Source organism: Nuphar pumila, chromosome 3 (assembly GCF_984573655.1).
Source record: "Nuphar pumila chromosome 3, dmNupPumi1.hap1.1, whole genome shotgun sequence".
NCBI lineage: Eukaryota > Viridiplantae > Streptophyta > Magnoliopsida > Nymphaeales > Nymphaeaceae > Nuphar > Nuphar pumila.
The window spans coordinates 124,755,827-124,770,854 of record NC_143251.1 but is presented as its reverse complement, the minus strand read 5'-3'; the positions used below and the strand labels follow the sequence as shown (position 1 = coordinate 124,770,854).

Here is a 15,028-nt window from a genome sequence, read left to right as displayed (position 1 = left end):
TCCACACCCGGTCCAAAGCCAAACCTAGTGAGTCGACCCTTCGTTGTTTTAGGTGTCAAGAGTTAGGACATGTCGCGTCCAAGTGTCCTACCGTGAGCAGGAACACCCATCTTGTTGAAGGAATTGTCGAGTCCGCAAGTGAAAGTGATAGTGATGACAATTCATTAGTTGAGGTTGAGGATGAGAGGGGAGTTATAGAGTTCGACGGCAACGTCGAAAGCTTGTTGTCTATCCGTCATGTGTTGACCACACCCCGAGAATCGGCCCCATCGAAATGGCTAAGGAATAACATTTTTAGGACCCGGTGCAACTGTGAGGGGCACACATGTGATGTCATCATTGATACCGGAGCTTGTGAGAACATGGTGTCTGAGAGTGTGGTGTCTACCTTGAAACTTAACACCGAAAAGTTGTCCCAACCCTATAAGATGGCCTGGTTCAAGAAAGGAAATGAGGTTCCCATCACTCAGCGATGCCTAGTCCGGTTTTCCATGGGGGAACACTACCACGATGAGGTGTGGTGTGATGTAGCCCCTATGCACGCGTGTCACATTCTCTTGGGACGTCCCTGGCAGTTCGATCGCCAGACAACTCACGATGGCCGCAAGAACACATACTCCTTTGTCTTTAATGGTCATAGAATAGTCCTTCTACCTATCAAGGAAACTGGTTTCCCCACTGTAGACAAACCTGAGTGAGTTTCCCGAATCGCAGGCCTCTCGTACCGGCTCTTCCTGGACCACTGTCAGGAAGATGGCTATTGTTATGCCCTAGTGGCAAAGCCAGTGATGAGTTCGTCCGTGTCCATTCCCGCGGACGTTGCCCCTCTTCTAGAGGAGTTCCGCGACATTATGCTGGATGAACTACCTGATGGATTACCTTCGGCAAGGGTAGTTCAGCATGCCATTGACTTTGTGCCAGGGTCGAGTCTACCCAACCTTCCCGCATATCGCATGAACCCCACTGAGCATACTGAGTTATTAAGACAGGTTCAGCAATTGCTGCAAAAGGGTTTCATTCGCGAGAGTGTTAGTCCTTGTGCCGTTCCCGCCTTACTTACTCCTAAGAAAGATGGGTCCATGCGCATGTGTGTCGATAGTCGTGCGATCAATCGCATCACAGTCAAATACCGTTTTCCCATTCCTCGTTTGGACGATATGTTTGATATGTTATCTGGTGCCTCCATTTTCTCTAAAATAGATCTAAAAAGCGGGTATCACCAGATTCGTATACGCGAAGGGGACGAGTGGAAAACAGCATTCAAGACGCGTGATGGATTGTACGAATGGTTAGTCATGCCGTTTGGGTTATCTAATGCCCCAAGTACCTTTATGAACATGATGACCCAGGTCTTGCGTCCGTGTATTGGGAAGTTTGTTGTTGTCTACTTTGACGACATTTTGATCTATAGTTCCTCATTGTCCGAGCATTTGAGTCACCTGCGTCAAGTCTTAGATATTTTGAGAAAGGAAAAATTGTATGCCAATGCCAAGAAGTGTGAGTTTATGACGTCCAGTGTCGTGTTCTTAGGGTTTATTGTGTCATCTGATGGCGTGAAGGCCGACCCTGCAAAAGACCGCGTGATTGTCGATTGGCCTACCCCAAAGACTATAGGAGAGATCCGTAGTTTCCACGGGTTAGCCACTTTTTACCGACGTTTCGTGAGAAATTTTAGTACCCTTATGGCCCCCATCACGGAGTGCCTAAAAGGTACTAGTTTTCATTGGACGCCAGCGGCTAGCAAAGCCTTTACGATCATCAAGGACAAAATGACCAGTGCTCCTGTCTTAGCCCTCCCAGATTTTAGTGCAGTCTTTGAGGTTGAATGTGATGCCTCTAAAGTGGGGATTGGCGCCGTCTTGAGTCAGAATCGTAGGCCCGTTGCCTTCTTTAGCGAAAAGCTGACTCAGGCCAGGTGTCAATACTCCACTTACGATGTTGAGTTCTATGCCGTTATACAAGCCCTTCGTTATTGGAGACATTATCTCATTTATAAGGAATTTGTCTTGTACATGGACCATGAGGCATTGAAGTATCTGAACAGTCAAAAGAAGTTGAGTGCTCGTCATGCCAAGTGGGTCAGCTTCTTGCAAGAGTACACCTTTTCGCTTCGGCATCAATCGGGTACCCTGAACAAGGTGGCTGACGCTCTTAGTAGGAAGAACAGCCTTCTGATGACTACGTCAGTGCAGGTCATTGGTTTTGAGCAATGCAAAGAGTTATACCCTACGGACCCTGATTTTCACAAAGTCTGGGAAGGGTGCACCTCTTCAGATCGCAACCTCGACCCCCGTTTTTGTATTCATAATGGTTACCTCTTCCGTGGTAACCAATTATGTGTGCCCAATTTCTCCCTTAGACTTCAGTTATTTCTGAATTACATGAAGGAGGGTTAGCAGGGCATTTCGGGCATGATAAGACGTTCGCTCTCTTAGATGAACGATACTTTTGGCCCAAAATGCGCAAAGATGTTGTCAAGTTTATCCAAGGCTGTCATGTGTGTCAAGTGTCCAAGGGTCATCGTCAGAATAGTGGTCTGTACACCCCGTTACCCATTCCTGAACGGCCGTGGGAGCATGTATCCATGGATTTTATCGTGGGCCTTCCCCGCACACCACGTCGTTTTGATTCAATTTTAGTAGTTGTTGACCGGTTCTCCAAAATGGCTATCTTTGTTCCGTGCAAGCGCACCACCGATGCCTCTTTAGTCGCCTCATATTATTTCAAGGATGTTGCCCGTTTCCACGGTCTACCTCACACAATCACTTTCGATCGCGACACGCGTTTTATGAGCCACTTTTGGAAATCGTTATGGGCCCTGTTGAAAACTAAGCTTCAGTTCAGTAGTGCGTATCATCCCCAGACTGATGGCCAAACCGAAGTTGTGAACCGCACCTTAGGAAATTTGTTACGGAGCCTAGTGGGCGAGAATGTCAAAACTTGGGATCTCGTATTGCCCCAAGCCGAGTTCGCCTATAACAACTCCATTAACCGTTCTACTGGTAAATCTCCGTTCCAAGTAGTGTATGGTCGGTCTCCCACCCATGTCGTTGACCTAGCCCTTGTGTCAGATCTCTCAGCTCCAGCTCCGGATGCCTTTGATGCCGTTGAATATATGCGTGACGTTCACAGACAAGTCCGGGCCAAACTTGTTGAAAGTTATGAGACCTACAAAGCTTTCGTAGATCAGGGTCGTCGTGATGTCCATTTCGAGGTCGGTCAACTTGTCTGGGTGTATCTGCGTCCAGAGCGTTTTCCTGTAGGCACCTATAGCAAATTAAGTCCTAAGAAGTATGGCCCTTTTAGGATCCTTCAGCGATTGGGTTCGAATGCTTACCTCCTTGAGCTGCCCGATGATTGACATATTTTCAACGTGGCTGATCTATATGCTTACTGTGGCAACAACAAGTCGACTTCTTCCCAACCAGGGGAGAATGATGCAGGACAGGACCCGATTGGGTCCATCGTGCCACCCGATCCACCACAAAGGGCAGATGAAGGACCCCGCACATATGACTCACTTGCAGGGACGGAGCCACGACGCAGGGAGGTACCCCTGCGCACCTACGTCAGGCGTGGTGGAGCTCGCACGCCCCAGGACCAGCTGCAAAGAGAGACTGACCCGGATCGTGGGTCGGATCCAAATCTGGACCCACGACCCGGTCCAGTAAACAGCCTTTAAAAGGCCCTGCCTAGGGTTGCGTGAAGGCAGAGATTATTGAAAAGCTCCAGCCGCCTTTCTTTCCTGCAGTTTTCCTATTCTTTTACTTGCTTGCTGTTTTCCTTTACATTTTTTCCTGTTTATTGCATTTTCCTATTGCTTATTGAACATTTCTGAGTTTAATAAAGAAGTTCAGCCACACCGATTCACGGTGGGCCATTATTTTCTCTCCTCCTCCAACGTGGACTGCATCAATGCGGCGGACGACATTCCACTGTCCGCTGCGTCCATTTTGATGTGTAATTTTTGCTCCATCCCTCCCCCCGTTGCAAAAAGAACAGAACAGAGAGAACTAATAAAAAAATGCATCGACGGGTACGCCCTTGCCCGTCGATGCGTCTCTCTCTCCACCTCTGGCATCAAGAGGATGGTGGGGACTCCGGAGGTGGCGGCGGGGGCCCAGCCCGACCTCTACCTGCGACCACCTCTTCGCCTCCACCACGACTCCCACTGGCTTCTCCGATCCACCGCCCCCGATGGCTTTCTGGCCACTACCACCGACGCCTCCTCCCCTATGACGAACGCATCCTTGCCAGGAACCACCACCGACGCTGACTCGCCGAGTGCCTATGTATTCCGACGGTTGAAGCCCCTTCACCAGCCACCACCACCGACGACAACCAGGTGCACACCTGAATGATCAAAACCGGCCTCAGACACGATGCTTTTGCGGCCAGCAGGGTCATCATTTTCTCTACAACCAGAGACTCTGGCAGCCTCGACTACGCGAGGTTCGTATTCTCCAGTGTCAAAGAGCCCAATTCCTTCATTTTGCACACCATGCTCGGAGGGTTCGTGAAGCACGGCCTCCCTGAAGATGCCTTCAGTTTCTTTCTTAAAATGGTGGGCGGTGATGTGGTGGGTGATAATTACACGCAACCACTTGTGTTGAAGAGTTGCAGCGGTTGGAAATATGGGTGTTGAAGAGTTGCAGTGGTTTCTTTCTTAGAATGGTGGGCGGTGGTGTTTGTGCTGAATTCGTTGATGCATTTGAACGGAGTTCCGAGAGAATATATCGAAGGGGAAATGTATATAACGAAAAAACAGCAAAAATTAATAATTTTCTAAAAAAAAAGTTATCCCTAGTTCCATGAGTACTGGCAACCTTATTTTGCATTTAGTTGTAATTTCAAGTTTGTCGATACAAGTCCTGAGCATTTTGTTTTCTTAAATCACATTATAATTTTTCAACCATTGTTAAAACATGTAAAATGGTGGACGGATCGGGTCATACGATCCAAAACGAAGTAATTCAACCTATTATCCATGACTGTCCAAGTTGTCCGCACATCGTCATCAAACAGCGGACATTAGGAACATAGCATTTGAGTACAGTCCAAACAAACGTTGGACTTGGAACAGTTGTTACAGAACGAACAAAACCAATGTTCTGTTCCGTTCTTTTTGTTCATTTCGTCCAACCCTGGACAAGCCATCAAACATACCCTTAAGGGACAACTAGATACATATTTCCTGGATCAGAAAAAAATTTCAAGCATCATCATCATCCAGAATTATATTAATTTGATTCTTACAAGATCCTCAGCATCATAAATGCCTAAGGCAGACTCTTGTTATTATTCACAAAAAGTAGTGCTATCATAGACTTTGCTGCATGGAAACATCACTGAAGGTCCTATTGGTCTGAGCAGTTCTCTTAGAAATTATAATTATCTCACTGACAAATTTTAATTACTTTTAGTCATTTCAGGTGAAAATAGCTAAAATTACTTTTAGTCATCAGAAGCTAAAACAGTTATTTTACTATAAACATATGCTCCTAGTAGAATTTATCAAGTGGCCTAATGTGCTACTTTGAGCTACAGAATTATTCTCTATTGAGATCCTCACCATGTTCTGTACATGTATAACTGTAACTGAAAAATAGTCAGTGCCTTGGTATTCTCTATCACCTCCTTCACTAGAACCATCCCACCAATATCCAACTGCATTAAGTCAATATAATGGATGGTAGGAGTCTGAAGTTATCCGTCCATCAGTATTCAAAAATGTAACACAGTCAAATATAGGGGTAATATTTGCCGCATTCTCCCCAACTTTCTTAAGAACACCATCTAAAAGAACATATAGAATAACATGTGGTATCATTTCAAAATGTAACATAGTCAAATATAGGGGTAATATTTGCCTCATTCTTCTCCCCAACTTTCTTAAGAACACATAGAATAACATGTGGTATCATTTGTAAGGCACGTGATAGTAGGAGGTTGGTGACCATATAATGCTTCAAATAGGATCTTCATGGTACAAGAAAGGTGGTTTGTGTTGCAGTTCATGATAGCAAGTGAGCCTTATGTTTTGCCTGAATGCCCACAATGGCTCTCAAGAGAGTTTCTTTCCATGGTGAAAACCCATGGAAAACATAGAACATATGTGTTTGGCTCCATAGTCCATAGCGAGAAACCCTGAAAAGAACAAGTGAATCTTTGTGTTTTATTCCAAGGTGAGAAACCCCAAAAATTATGAGAATAGGGAAGGTTCTTGCAATTGTGTTTGCTTGAGCTCTTCGAGAACAAGTTGAACCTCCACTTCTTACTCACTCGTGAGAGTTCATAGTAATGTTATTGAATTTCCAATAAGTATTTGCAAGTTCTAGGAGCCATGGGTTTCCCAATACCTTGTAGGGAGAAGTGATATTTCTCCACATGGTGACCCTCATAATGAATGACACATTTCTTCTTTATAGGTAGGCTGACCTTGTTTTTCCTTGGTAATGACTTGGTTCTCATAAGCTAGAAGATATCAATCTTGTATCCAAAAAGCATTCATGATATTTTCGAAACCATCCATATCTAAAATAGTCGCCCAATGGAAATTTGGAAGGAGTAAAACCGGTGTAGAGCTCATAACTCTCTTCAAAGCCTCAAGGGGTTCCTCCCATGCATACCAGAATAAGCATGCCATTAAAGTAAGCTAACATGATGATGGGAATGTTGTGGTCTTAGGACCAAATTAGAAAGAGCTTTTGGGCTTATGGAAGACCTCCTTATATATCCTCAAAATAGCCTCCAAATCTAATGAACTCTTGGGAACCCCCATCAAATGCATGTAATATGAACAATTGGGACCCATGTTGTAGAACCTTTATCATAGGCTTTGGGTCTGTCAACTCGAGAGATCTACAAGTTAATATCTCAACTCGTTTGTCGGTGCGCTCACGTGTTATCTTCATCAACTTGAAGTCCCAAGTAACAGTCTCAAGGGTAGAAGGACCACATCTAGCTCTTAATATCTTGCAAAAAACTTATAGGTACTCATTAAATACTCCACAGAGGGTCAGAATGAGGATTGGAGGTGATCCAGATTCACCGTGGCTATCCAAGAATGGAGCATTTTGAATTGATCATCTTCACTTTTCTCCTTTTTTTGTAGATACCAAAAGCAGCTCTCTCAGCACATAATAAGTGGGGCCTCTTATTCCAAACCCAAAAACAGAAGGAAGTTTTTTCCATTAACCATCAAGAGAAGTCATATGTAAGCAAGATTGTATTCAATGGGATCCTCAATTGCTTAGTTGTCAAAGGTGGCGCCTAGGCGCCGCCGCTTATGCGGCCTAAGCGACCTAGGCGCAGCCCCGCCACCAGCGCGACCAGGTTTGGGTGGTGGGGCCCTATATTACCACCTAAGCTTTTTTTAGCTTTTTTTTTAATATATCATTTGTTTTCTTCTACTTCGAGGAGGAGGAGAAGAAAAAGAAGGAGAAGACATGTTATGTGTCCATTGATTGTATTATGTCTATTGTTGAGAAGAAGAAGAAGAAGAAGAAGACATATTATTTGTCTATTGCTTGTACTATGTCTACTGTTGAGAAGAAGAAGACATTATTTCTCTAGTGTTTGTATTATGTCTATTGTTGTTAACTTTTTTGTATACATAATTTTAATTTTTGTATATTGTTCTTCACATTATTAGTTGTATTGTTTGTTTATTCAATTGTTAATTTATTCTTAATTTGTTTGAGCAAGATAAGGTTATGTAATATAATTGCTTTACAGTGTTCAACAACATATTATCTGTAGATTGCTTATTGTCGGTTGATTTTATGTTGTATACATGTTTCTTATTATGTTTTTTTTAATTTTTTTATTTGGGGGACCGCCTAGGCTTTTTTAGGGGCTCACTGCCTAGGCTCCACCTAGAACCTATGACAACTAAGCTCATTTGATAAAACCATCTATTTATATATCCAATGTCTCTCTCATCATATTGTCATTCACACAGCTATTCAGGAATTTTTTTCTCAAAAAGCAGACTTTGGTACATATTTTATCATGGTTATTGAGAATCAAAACAACATATCTTCTAGACCATGTGCCCCACTTTCCTAAATTCAACTTCTATTGTATAACCTCCTATAATTATTTTCCTATTTTTGCCTAATTCATTGTTGCATATATTCAAAAGGCACACTATAACTTTCACATTAACTTCTCAAAATAGTGTTGAGTATTATATGCCCAAAAGTTCCCCCATAAGATATATCTTTTAGATAACATTATTTTAAAGCTCAATCGTTCAACTTTATTTTTTTTCCAAAGAAAAGGAAAATCCCATTCAAAGGGCCCCGAGGAATTTCAGGTATCAACTTTTGACTCCAAACCAAGGTTGCCAGCCTAGGAAGCAAAAACGGAAAACGATACGAGAAGCAAAGCTTGAAGTGAGGCATTGCAAAATTTATAAGAGAGATGCGAGGAATTAATTTGAAAGTGAAACATGAATGAAATAGGAAGCAACATGGGAAATGAAATAGGAAGCAACATGGGAACTGAATAGGAATCGAATAGGAAGCAAATAAAAACTAAAAAATAACTACTCTTATATTTCATGATTTTTTTAGTGTAAGAATTAAAGTTTTGTTAAAATCCAACAATGATGGTTACCAATTTAGAGAAAGCACATGAGAAGTGAGTGGAAGCACGAGAGGAAGCATATGAAAAACATGAAAAGAAATGTGAGAAGCGTATAGGAAGCATGGATGGAGCGTGTGAGGACCATAGGAGAAGCATAAGAGAATCGAGATTCCCGTGAAGTTTCAGAAGCGGGAACTATTGCGCTTCTGAAGTGAGTTCCTAGGAACCATGCTTCCCACTTACCTAAGAAGTTTCTAGTAACTTTGCCCCAAACAGGACCAAACTTGGAAAAAAGAACTTTTCTTTGAAGGGAACAAGAAAAGAAAAGAACAAAACAAATTCAAACATATCAATAAGAGCTTCCTCTTTGAATATTTCTATTTTGTACTTATTTGCTAACTTTCATCCTTGAAATAAAATCCCAGTTGGTGGAAGATGGTCGGTTTATCTGAGTAGCTTTCAAGAATTAACTAAAAGATAGAAGTTTTTTCTCAACCTGCTTCTCTCCCCCACTCCCTCCCTCCCCCACTCCCTCCCTCCCTCCCTTCTATGACATTGCTTCTCTCAATCTTCTCAACTTTTATTAGGAGAGAAAGGCACAACCTTTTACCTCATTTAATAATCCTATAATTACAACTCTTCATCATTGTAATTACATGGTTCATGCAAGGACTGGCATGCTCACACGAGCAAGCCCCTTGGGTTCTAAAACCTAGGTTACCAACATATGTGCATTAGCTGACAACCTGTCACACGGACACTCCATTTTTTCCTCCGCACCTGTGTCAACAGGTGTGTTCCCATGTCGACACACGTTGACACCTGGCCACGCCATTTTACCCTCTGTACATACAAGTTTGTATTCAATTTATAGTTTATAATTATATTTTCAGTTAATAATTATATTTTCAGTATATAATATATATTTTAGATATAGCATATATATTTAGATTATATTCAGTTTATTTTGAATTAATTTCATATTTATGTAATATTTAATATATATATATATAGCCGTGTCCCTGTACCCACATTTTTTGGAATAGCTGTGTCGTACCGGTACCTGTACCCGCACCCGTACCCAGGTGACATAGCTGACAACTGACCGAATTAGAGCCCAGCCAAGTGCTTAGTCTTTACTTTTTCTAATTTTCATTTGTTTCCTCACAAACTTGCATTTGCTTGCTTCAAGATTCTGCTGATTTCTTCTTAGCAGGCAATGTCTGGCCAAGTGCTTTGATTCATTCAATTTGAAAGAGGGCTTTCAGATTCAATGAATGTGAAGAAACCAACACAAAGCAAAAAGCAATGTCCATCCAGTTACATTAGCTGCAATTCCCAAATTTATATTTGCATCTCCAGAAATACATAAAATAACAAAAGACAAACATAGTCAACATCACTAGAGCATCTATATTTAAGAAAATTGACCTAATAATATATCAATAACTTCAGTAAATCAGGCAGACATTTCGAGAATACCATTCAATAGAATGTTTAAGACAAGTAAAGTTCCAGGAACATTAGAAATAGGTAGCTAATTATGTGCAGTTGTAAACACTACCTGAAGCAAGATTTTCAAACGTTCTAATGGCGCAACAGCAGTCCGTGACCTGTCATAAAAATCCAATTGTCGAAAACGAGAACAGAAGTAAACAACAAGATTTCAGGACTAATGGCCACGAGAACAATAATAAATTTATGATGGTGACTGTGTTGATCACATCCACAAAGCATGTCATGTCTAGTGTCAGTGTTGGCATGTGCCATGATCTGACCAATATGTACAGATATATGTAATCAATGTTTTAGATTGATAATTTTTGCTAACCCATATGCTAATCTTTGATCAAAATTTGAGAATGCCAGGAAACGGCAGACCCTATAGCAGGTACGGCTTCAAGGATGCAATTAACTCATCAGATTTTTCTTGCACCAATTTTAAGTGTTTTTAGGTTACCCATGGTACTTCCTACTTTTGAAGCACGTATGTTTTCCAATATATGCAAATTCCATAAGCTTCATTTGCACATAATTTGTCATTGAACATTGGTTGAATTTCTCAAGTCATTTGAAATTTGACTCTATAACTAAGCTCATTAAAAATGATGTGGGAAAAAATGTGATGCTGATTAAATTGATCAGGACACTGATAGTCGTTCAAATACTCCACTTTTTTTTTCTCAAAGAAGAGTGCATGATACTACAGTACTACTATATCCGTTTCACAGTAACATTAAAATTGTTACAAAATAAATTATCAGAACTCTTGATTCTAGATTTTCTTTCTGCAATATTTTCTACTCTGTCTCTCCTTTCCAATTAATTTGCTTTATTATGTTTCTTCTAGAAGTAAACCAAGCAACCAAAATTCAACAGACGGATGCATTTTCTTACTCTTTGCCCAATTAATGGTTCCATATAGAAGTTGACGCAAATCTTTTCAGATGCCAAAAGGCCCAAAACTATACCTAGAAGCAATATACAAGCTGCTCTTTTTTCTCCAACTTGTAAGCCAGTAAAGTTCAAAAAATGTGAGGCTCCAAAGAAAAAACAGTTTTGCATTTCACCAGAGTAACTGAACCATCAACACTTTGCCCGAGTAGCATCATGTTATTTTATTGATCTATAGAGAAGTAGCAGAATGCCCTGGCCCTTTTTATGCTTGGGTATTGACTGTAAGACAACTCATAAATTTAGACTTCAGGATTATAAGCATAAAAAGTAGATGTGTAATACATGAATCTCATTGCACTAGCAAGACTCTTATGAAACCATATAAATGAAGATAATTAAACTGCAAAATGGAAAATAAACTAGAAGAATCCAATAACTTGATATTCCTATAAGAAGATTATGATTTCAACACCCATGAAATTACCATTGTGGACCAAAACTCAAAACTAGTATCAGTAGAATCTTTCGTCCAATATCCCAATGAAAATGTCAAATGAAAACCGCAATCAAGGAAAATATTAAAAATGTAAGAAAATTCAGATTAGTAAGTGTATTAAGATAATAAGAGTTATGTTTGATTAATAAAATTCCATGTTGGAAACAGACGCAAAGTTAGACTATAAGGTGCAGATAGCAGCAATCAAGAATAAACTCTGCATGGTTATGGGACTCGACAATCAAACCCTAGTCGCTTCTTTTTATCTTATCTAGCTGTATCATTACGGCTTAGCACAGAGAAAACCAAAAAAATCGACACATGTATCAGCCAGAGGAAATACACCATAAACATATCTAGCTTGTTCCAGTTACTTGGGTAGCAAAAAACGAACGGAGTTGCACAAAAACAAGGTCACATTTTCCTTTTCTCCCCTTCTCAAACGAACTGAAAGAAACAAAAAGAACGAAGGAAGGATGAACAACACGCGAGACTAATCAATGAGAACTTGTTCGCGCGGGTCGTCAGAGACAAAGGGAAGAGGTGCAGGAGGGACGTAAATACGGCGACAAAGAAACATTCAGAAATGTCGAAATGAAATCCGTAAAATAGCTAAAAACAAAGGAAACAGCATCGGTTGCAGCAGGTCACTAAACAAGAAAGAAGAAGCAATCAAGGGACGTAGGGAGTTCCACTTAACTAAGAGAGCAATGATAGGAGATTGCTGAGAAAAAGAAAAAGAATCAAAGAAAACCAATCGCTATGTGACCGCAATGGATCAAAGCGAGAAAACGAACCGATCAAACCCTCGATCGTCACCCGAGAAGCGACCTAAACGCGCAGAGTAAAGAAGGAGGACAAGAAAAAAACGGGAAGAAAGAGGAGGGAAGAGAACGAAAGACTCACACTCCGCCAGCTACGCCTCCGGCGACGAGCGATTTGCATACTTTGAGGATGGCATGGCTGGGCGCCTTCACTCCCTCTCTGGCGAGCTTCGCCTCCTCCGCCAAATTCACAATAGTCGTCACCGCCGATTCCTTGCTTTGCACGACGTCCTCCGAAGCCATAAAATCCTGGCAAAAAACCCTTGACAGTAAAACCTCGAACGCGTCGTTCCCGTGAAAGCGAGCGAGAAGGCCGGAGAGGTCTCTCCTCCGGCGAGGCCTGCGATTCTCCGGCGGTGGACTGTGACTCACCCGAGAGAAGAGATCGGCATGGCGATTTTGGCGGAGGAAAGATGCGGGGCAGCAAATGGGAAAAGAGCGACTAGAGAGAAAAGGATCACTCCAGAACCCAATTGCTGTTGGGGCTTCCCGCTTCCCCCCGCACGATTCCCTCTTTCCTCTACTGAGTTCTCGTTTTATATATATGAAACGTTGGGAAACGTTTCCCCTGGCGGTCGGTTCCAACGAAAACCTAAATCAGCGATCGGCCGGAAAAGCCGTCGCCGGTGGGATCCCGGTTCGACCGCAGAAGAAATGGGGCCTCGGCGATTCGGCGTAGAAAAAAATCTCGGGAATCGGGGAGTCCGAACTTGACGAGATTACGTCACGAGATGAGGGGGTATCCGAGATATTAGAAATGAAACCCGATTCGTGCTGTTGTTTCGGATAATTCATATTCAGGCTCAGGTTGGGTTTGGGAAAATAATTATGTCTGTCAGACCCGGGTAGAAATCAGATAAATAACGGGTTCTGAGCCGATGGGTTGTTGACACGTGTGCAACTGAAGAAGTCCGTTATGTTTCTGGCACCACTGTCCATACTACATTGACAACTCATACATGTCGATCCATGTCTAGATCCTGCTTTGGGGTTTTACATTTCTGTTGGTTCTCTAAACCCGGTCCATTCCAATGTCATCAGTATCGGTGCCTATAGGCCGATACGAACAGTGTCCACAAAAATTCGATACGCTCGGCTATTTTTAAATAAATGCAAAAAATTACTAAAAATTATTTTTTATTATTATTTTAATGGTTTTAACATGTGTTGATTGACAAATAATACCTTTTTTTATTTTAATGGCTTTAACATGTGTTGATTGACACATAATACCTTTTTATTATTTTAAAGGTTTTAACATGTGTTGATTGACACATAATACCTTTTTATTATTTTCTGGCCGATACAGAACTATTCACTTGAGTATATCGGTATAGGCCGATACAGCTGAATCGGTGGCCCAACCATTAAGGCCGATACTGACATATTAGGTAGGACTAGGGGTGTCAATGGGTCGGGTTTAGTTCAGACCCAGCTAAAATCAGATTTGGACCATACCCGGACCCGACAAGAACTTCATGAACCATACCCCGTAAAACCATATTTTTTATCAATTTTACATTGATATTTTAAAATCAGCTAAAACCATACCCGGACCCGACAAGAACTTCATGAACCATACCCCGTAAAACCATATTTTTTATCAATTTTACATTGAAATTTGTGGGTTTTAATCTGAACTTGGGTAGGGTATAAAACTTCACAAACCATACCTGGGTCCATGTATTAATCCAGACCTTCAGGTCTGGTTCAAACCCAAGTCTTAATCCGGTCTTCTTATTTATCACCATACCCAAACCCTATAGGGTTTAGTTGTGATTGGGTCTGGGTGAACCCAACCCATTGACAACCCTAAGTAAGACTAAGAGGAATTGAGATCAGGTGCAGTGTGATTGCATACTTTTAAGTGTGCTGCTGCACCTAATCACCAACCATCCACTGTTGGGCCCCACAGCTGACAGGTTGTATCCCAAAGATGATAGGTCATCAGGTGCAGGTGCAGCAGCACAATAAAAGTATGCAATCACATTGCACTGATCCTCTGGATGGGTAACCATAGACAACACCGTGTGAGATTTCAAATTTCAGGCACAAACATGAGCCTATCTACAAGGATAGTTCAAAAGTTAGACCGTAACACAGGCCAATTTGTATGTGAGCATTGTCAATGAGACAGGTTTTTTACTATATTCTTAAAAAAAAAAAGCTTTATATATATATATATATTTTCTTCATTGCATTATAAATATTATATATTTTTTAACTTATACATATACTGATATTTTTTAAAGTCTTTCTAAAAAAAAATATCAATATCTTGTGAGATTTTCCAGTAACATCGTTTTGAACAAACCGATATCCCTTTTACTAGAGCTGTCAATGGATCGGGTACCCGACCTGTCCTGAACCCAAATTCCTTGGTATATACGGCCATAAAAACGGACAACCTAAATAATATTCGGATCAACCCAACCCGGTAATATGCAGGTTGGGTTATGAATTTTGTTAGATATTTGACCCAGCTCAACTTCATATGTACTTTTAGGGTACGTTTGTGTTTGCATGTCACGGAGGAGGAAGCCGCTGCACCTTTCTTCCATGGTTTCCTCTTCTGCAGAAACAGAATCAGACCCCCCCCTCCCCCCTGCCGCGCCCCACACAGGAATGCTTTCTGCGAAAAAGGGGGGGGGGGGGTAGGGGCACCTTTTCCATAGAGAAAAGGTTTGCAGTGTTTGTTTTGTCACTGTGGGCCCCACAG

The 15,028-nt window shown here is 41.6% G+C and overlaps 1 protein-coding gene across 2 annotated transcripts in view; it reads right to left on the bottom strand.

The window, feature by feature from the left end:
- LOC149843621 (mitochondrial adenine nucleotide transporter ADNT1-like) overlaps positions 1–12,700 on the bottom strand; it is a 35,241-nt gene extending 22,541 nt beyond the window's left edge. The window contains exons 1-3 of one of the 2 annotated variants that reach the window (XM_089999968.1): positions 12,682–12,700; positions 12,392–12,558; positions 10,157–10,205 (exon numbers count right to left, since the gene is read on the bottom strand). In XM_089999968.1, coding sequence (XP_089856094.1) covers positions 10,157–10,205; positions 12,392–12,552 — 210 coding nt within the window. In that variant the 5' untranslated portion in view covers positions 12,553–12,558; positions 12,682–12,700. Of the gene's footprint in view, positions 1–10,156; positions 10,206–12,391 lie in introns of both variants that reach the window. The other variant, XM_089999967.1, reaches the window with a different exon arrangement.
- Between the last annotated feature and the right edge of the window lie 2,328 nt (positions 12,701–15,028).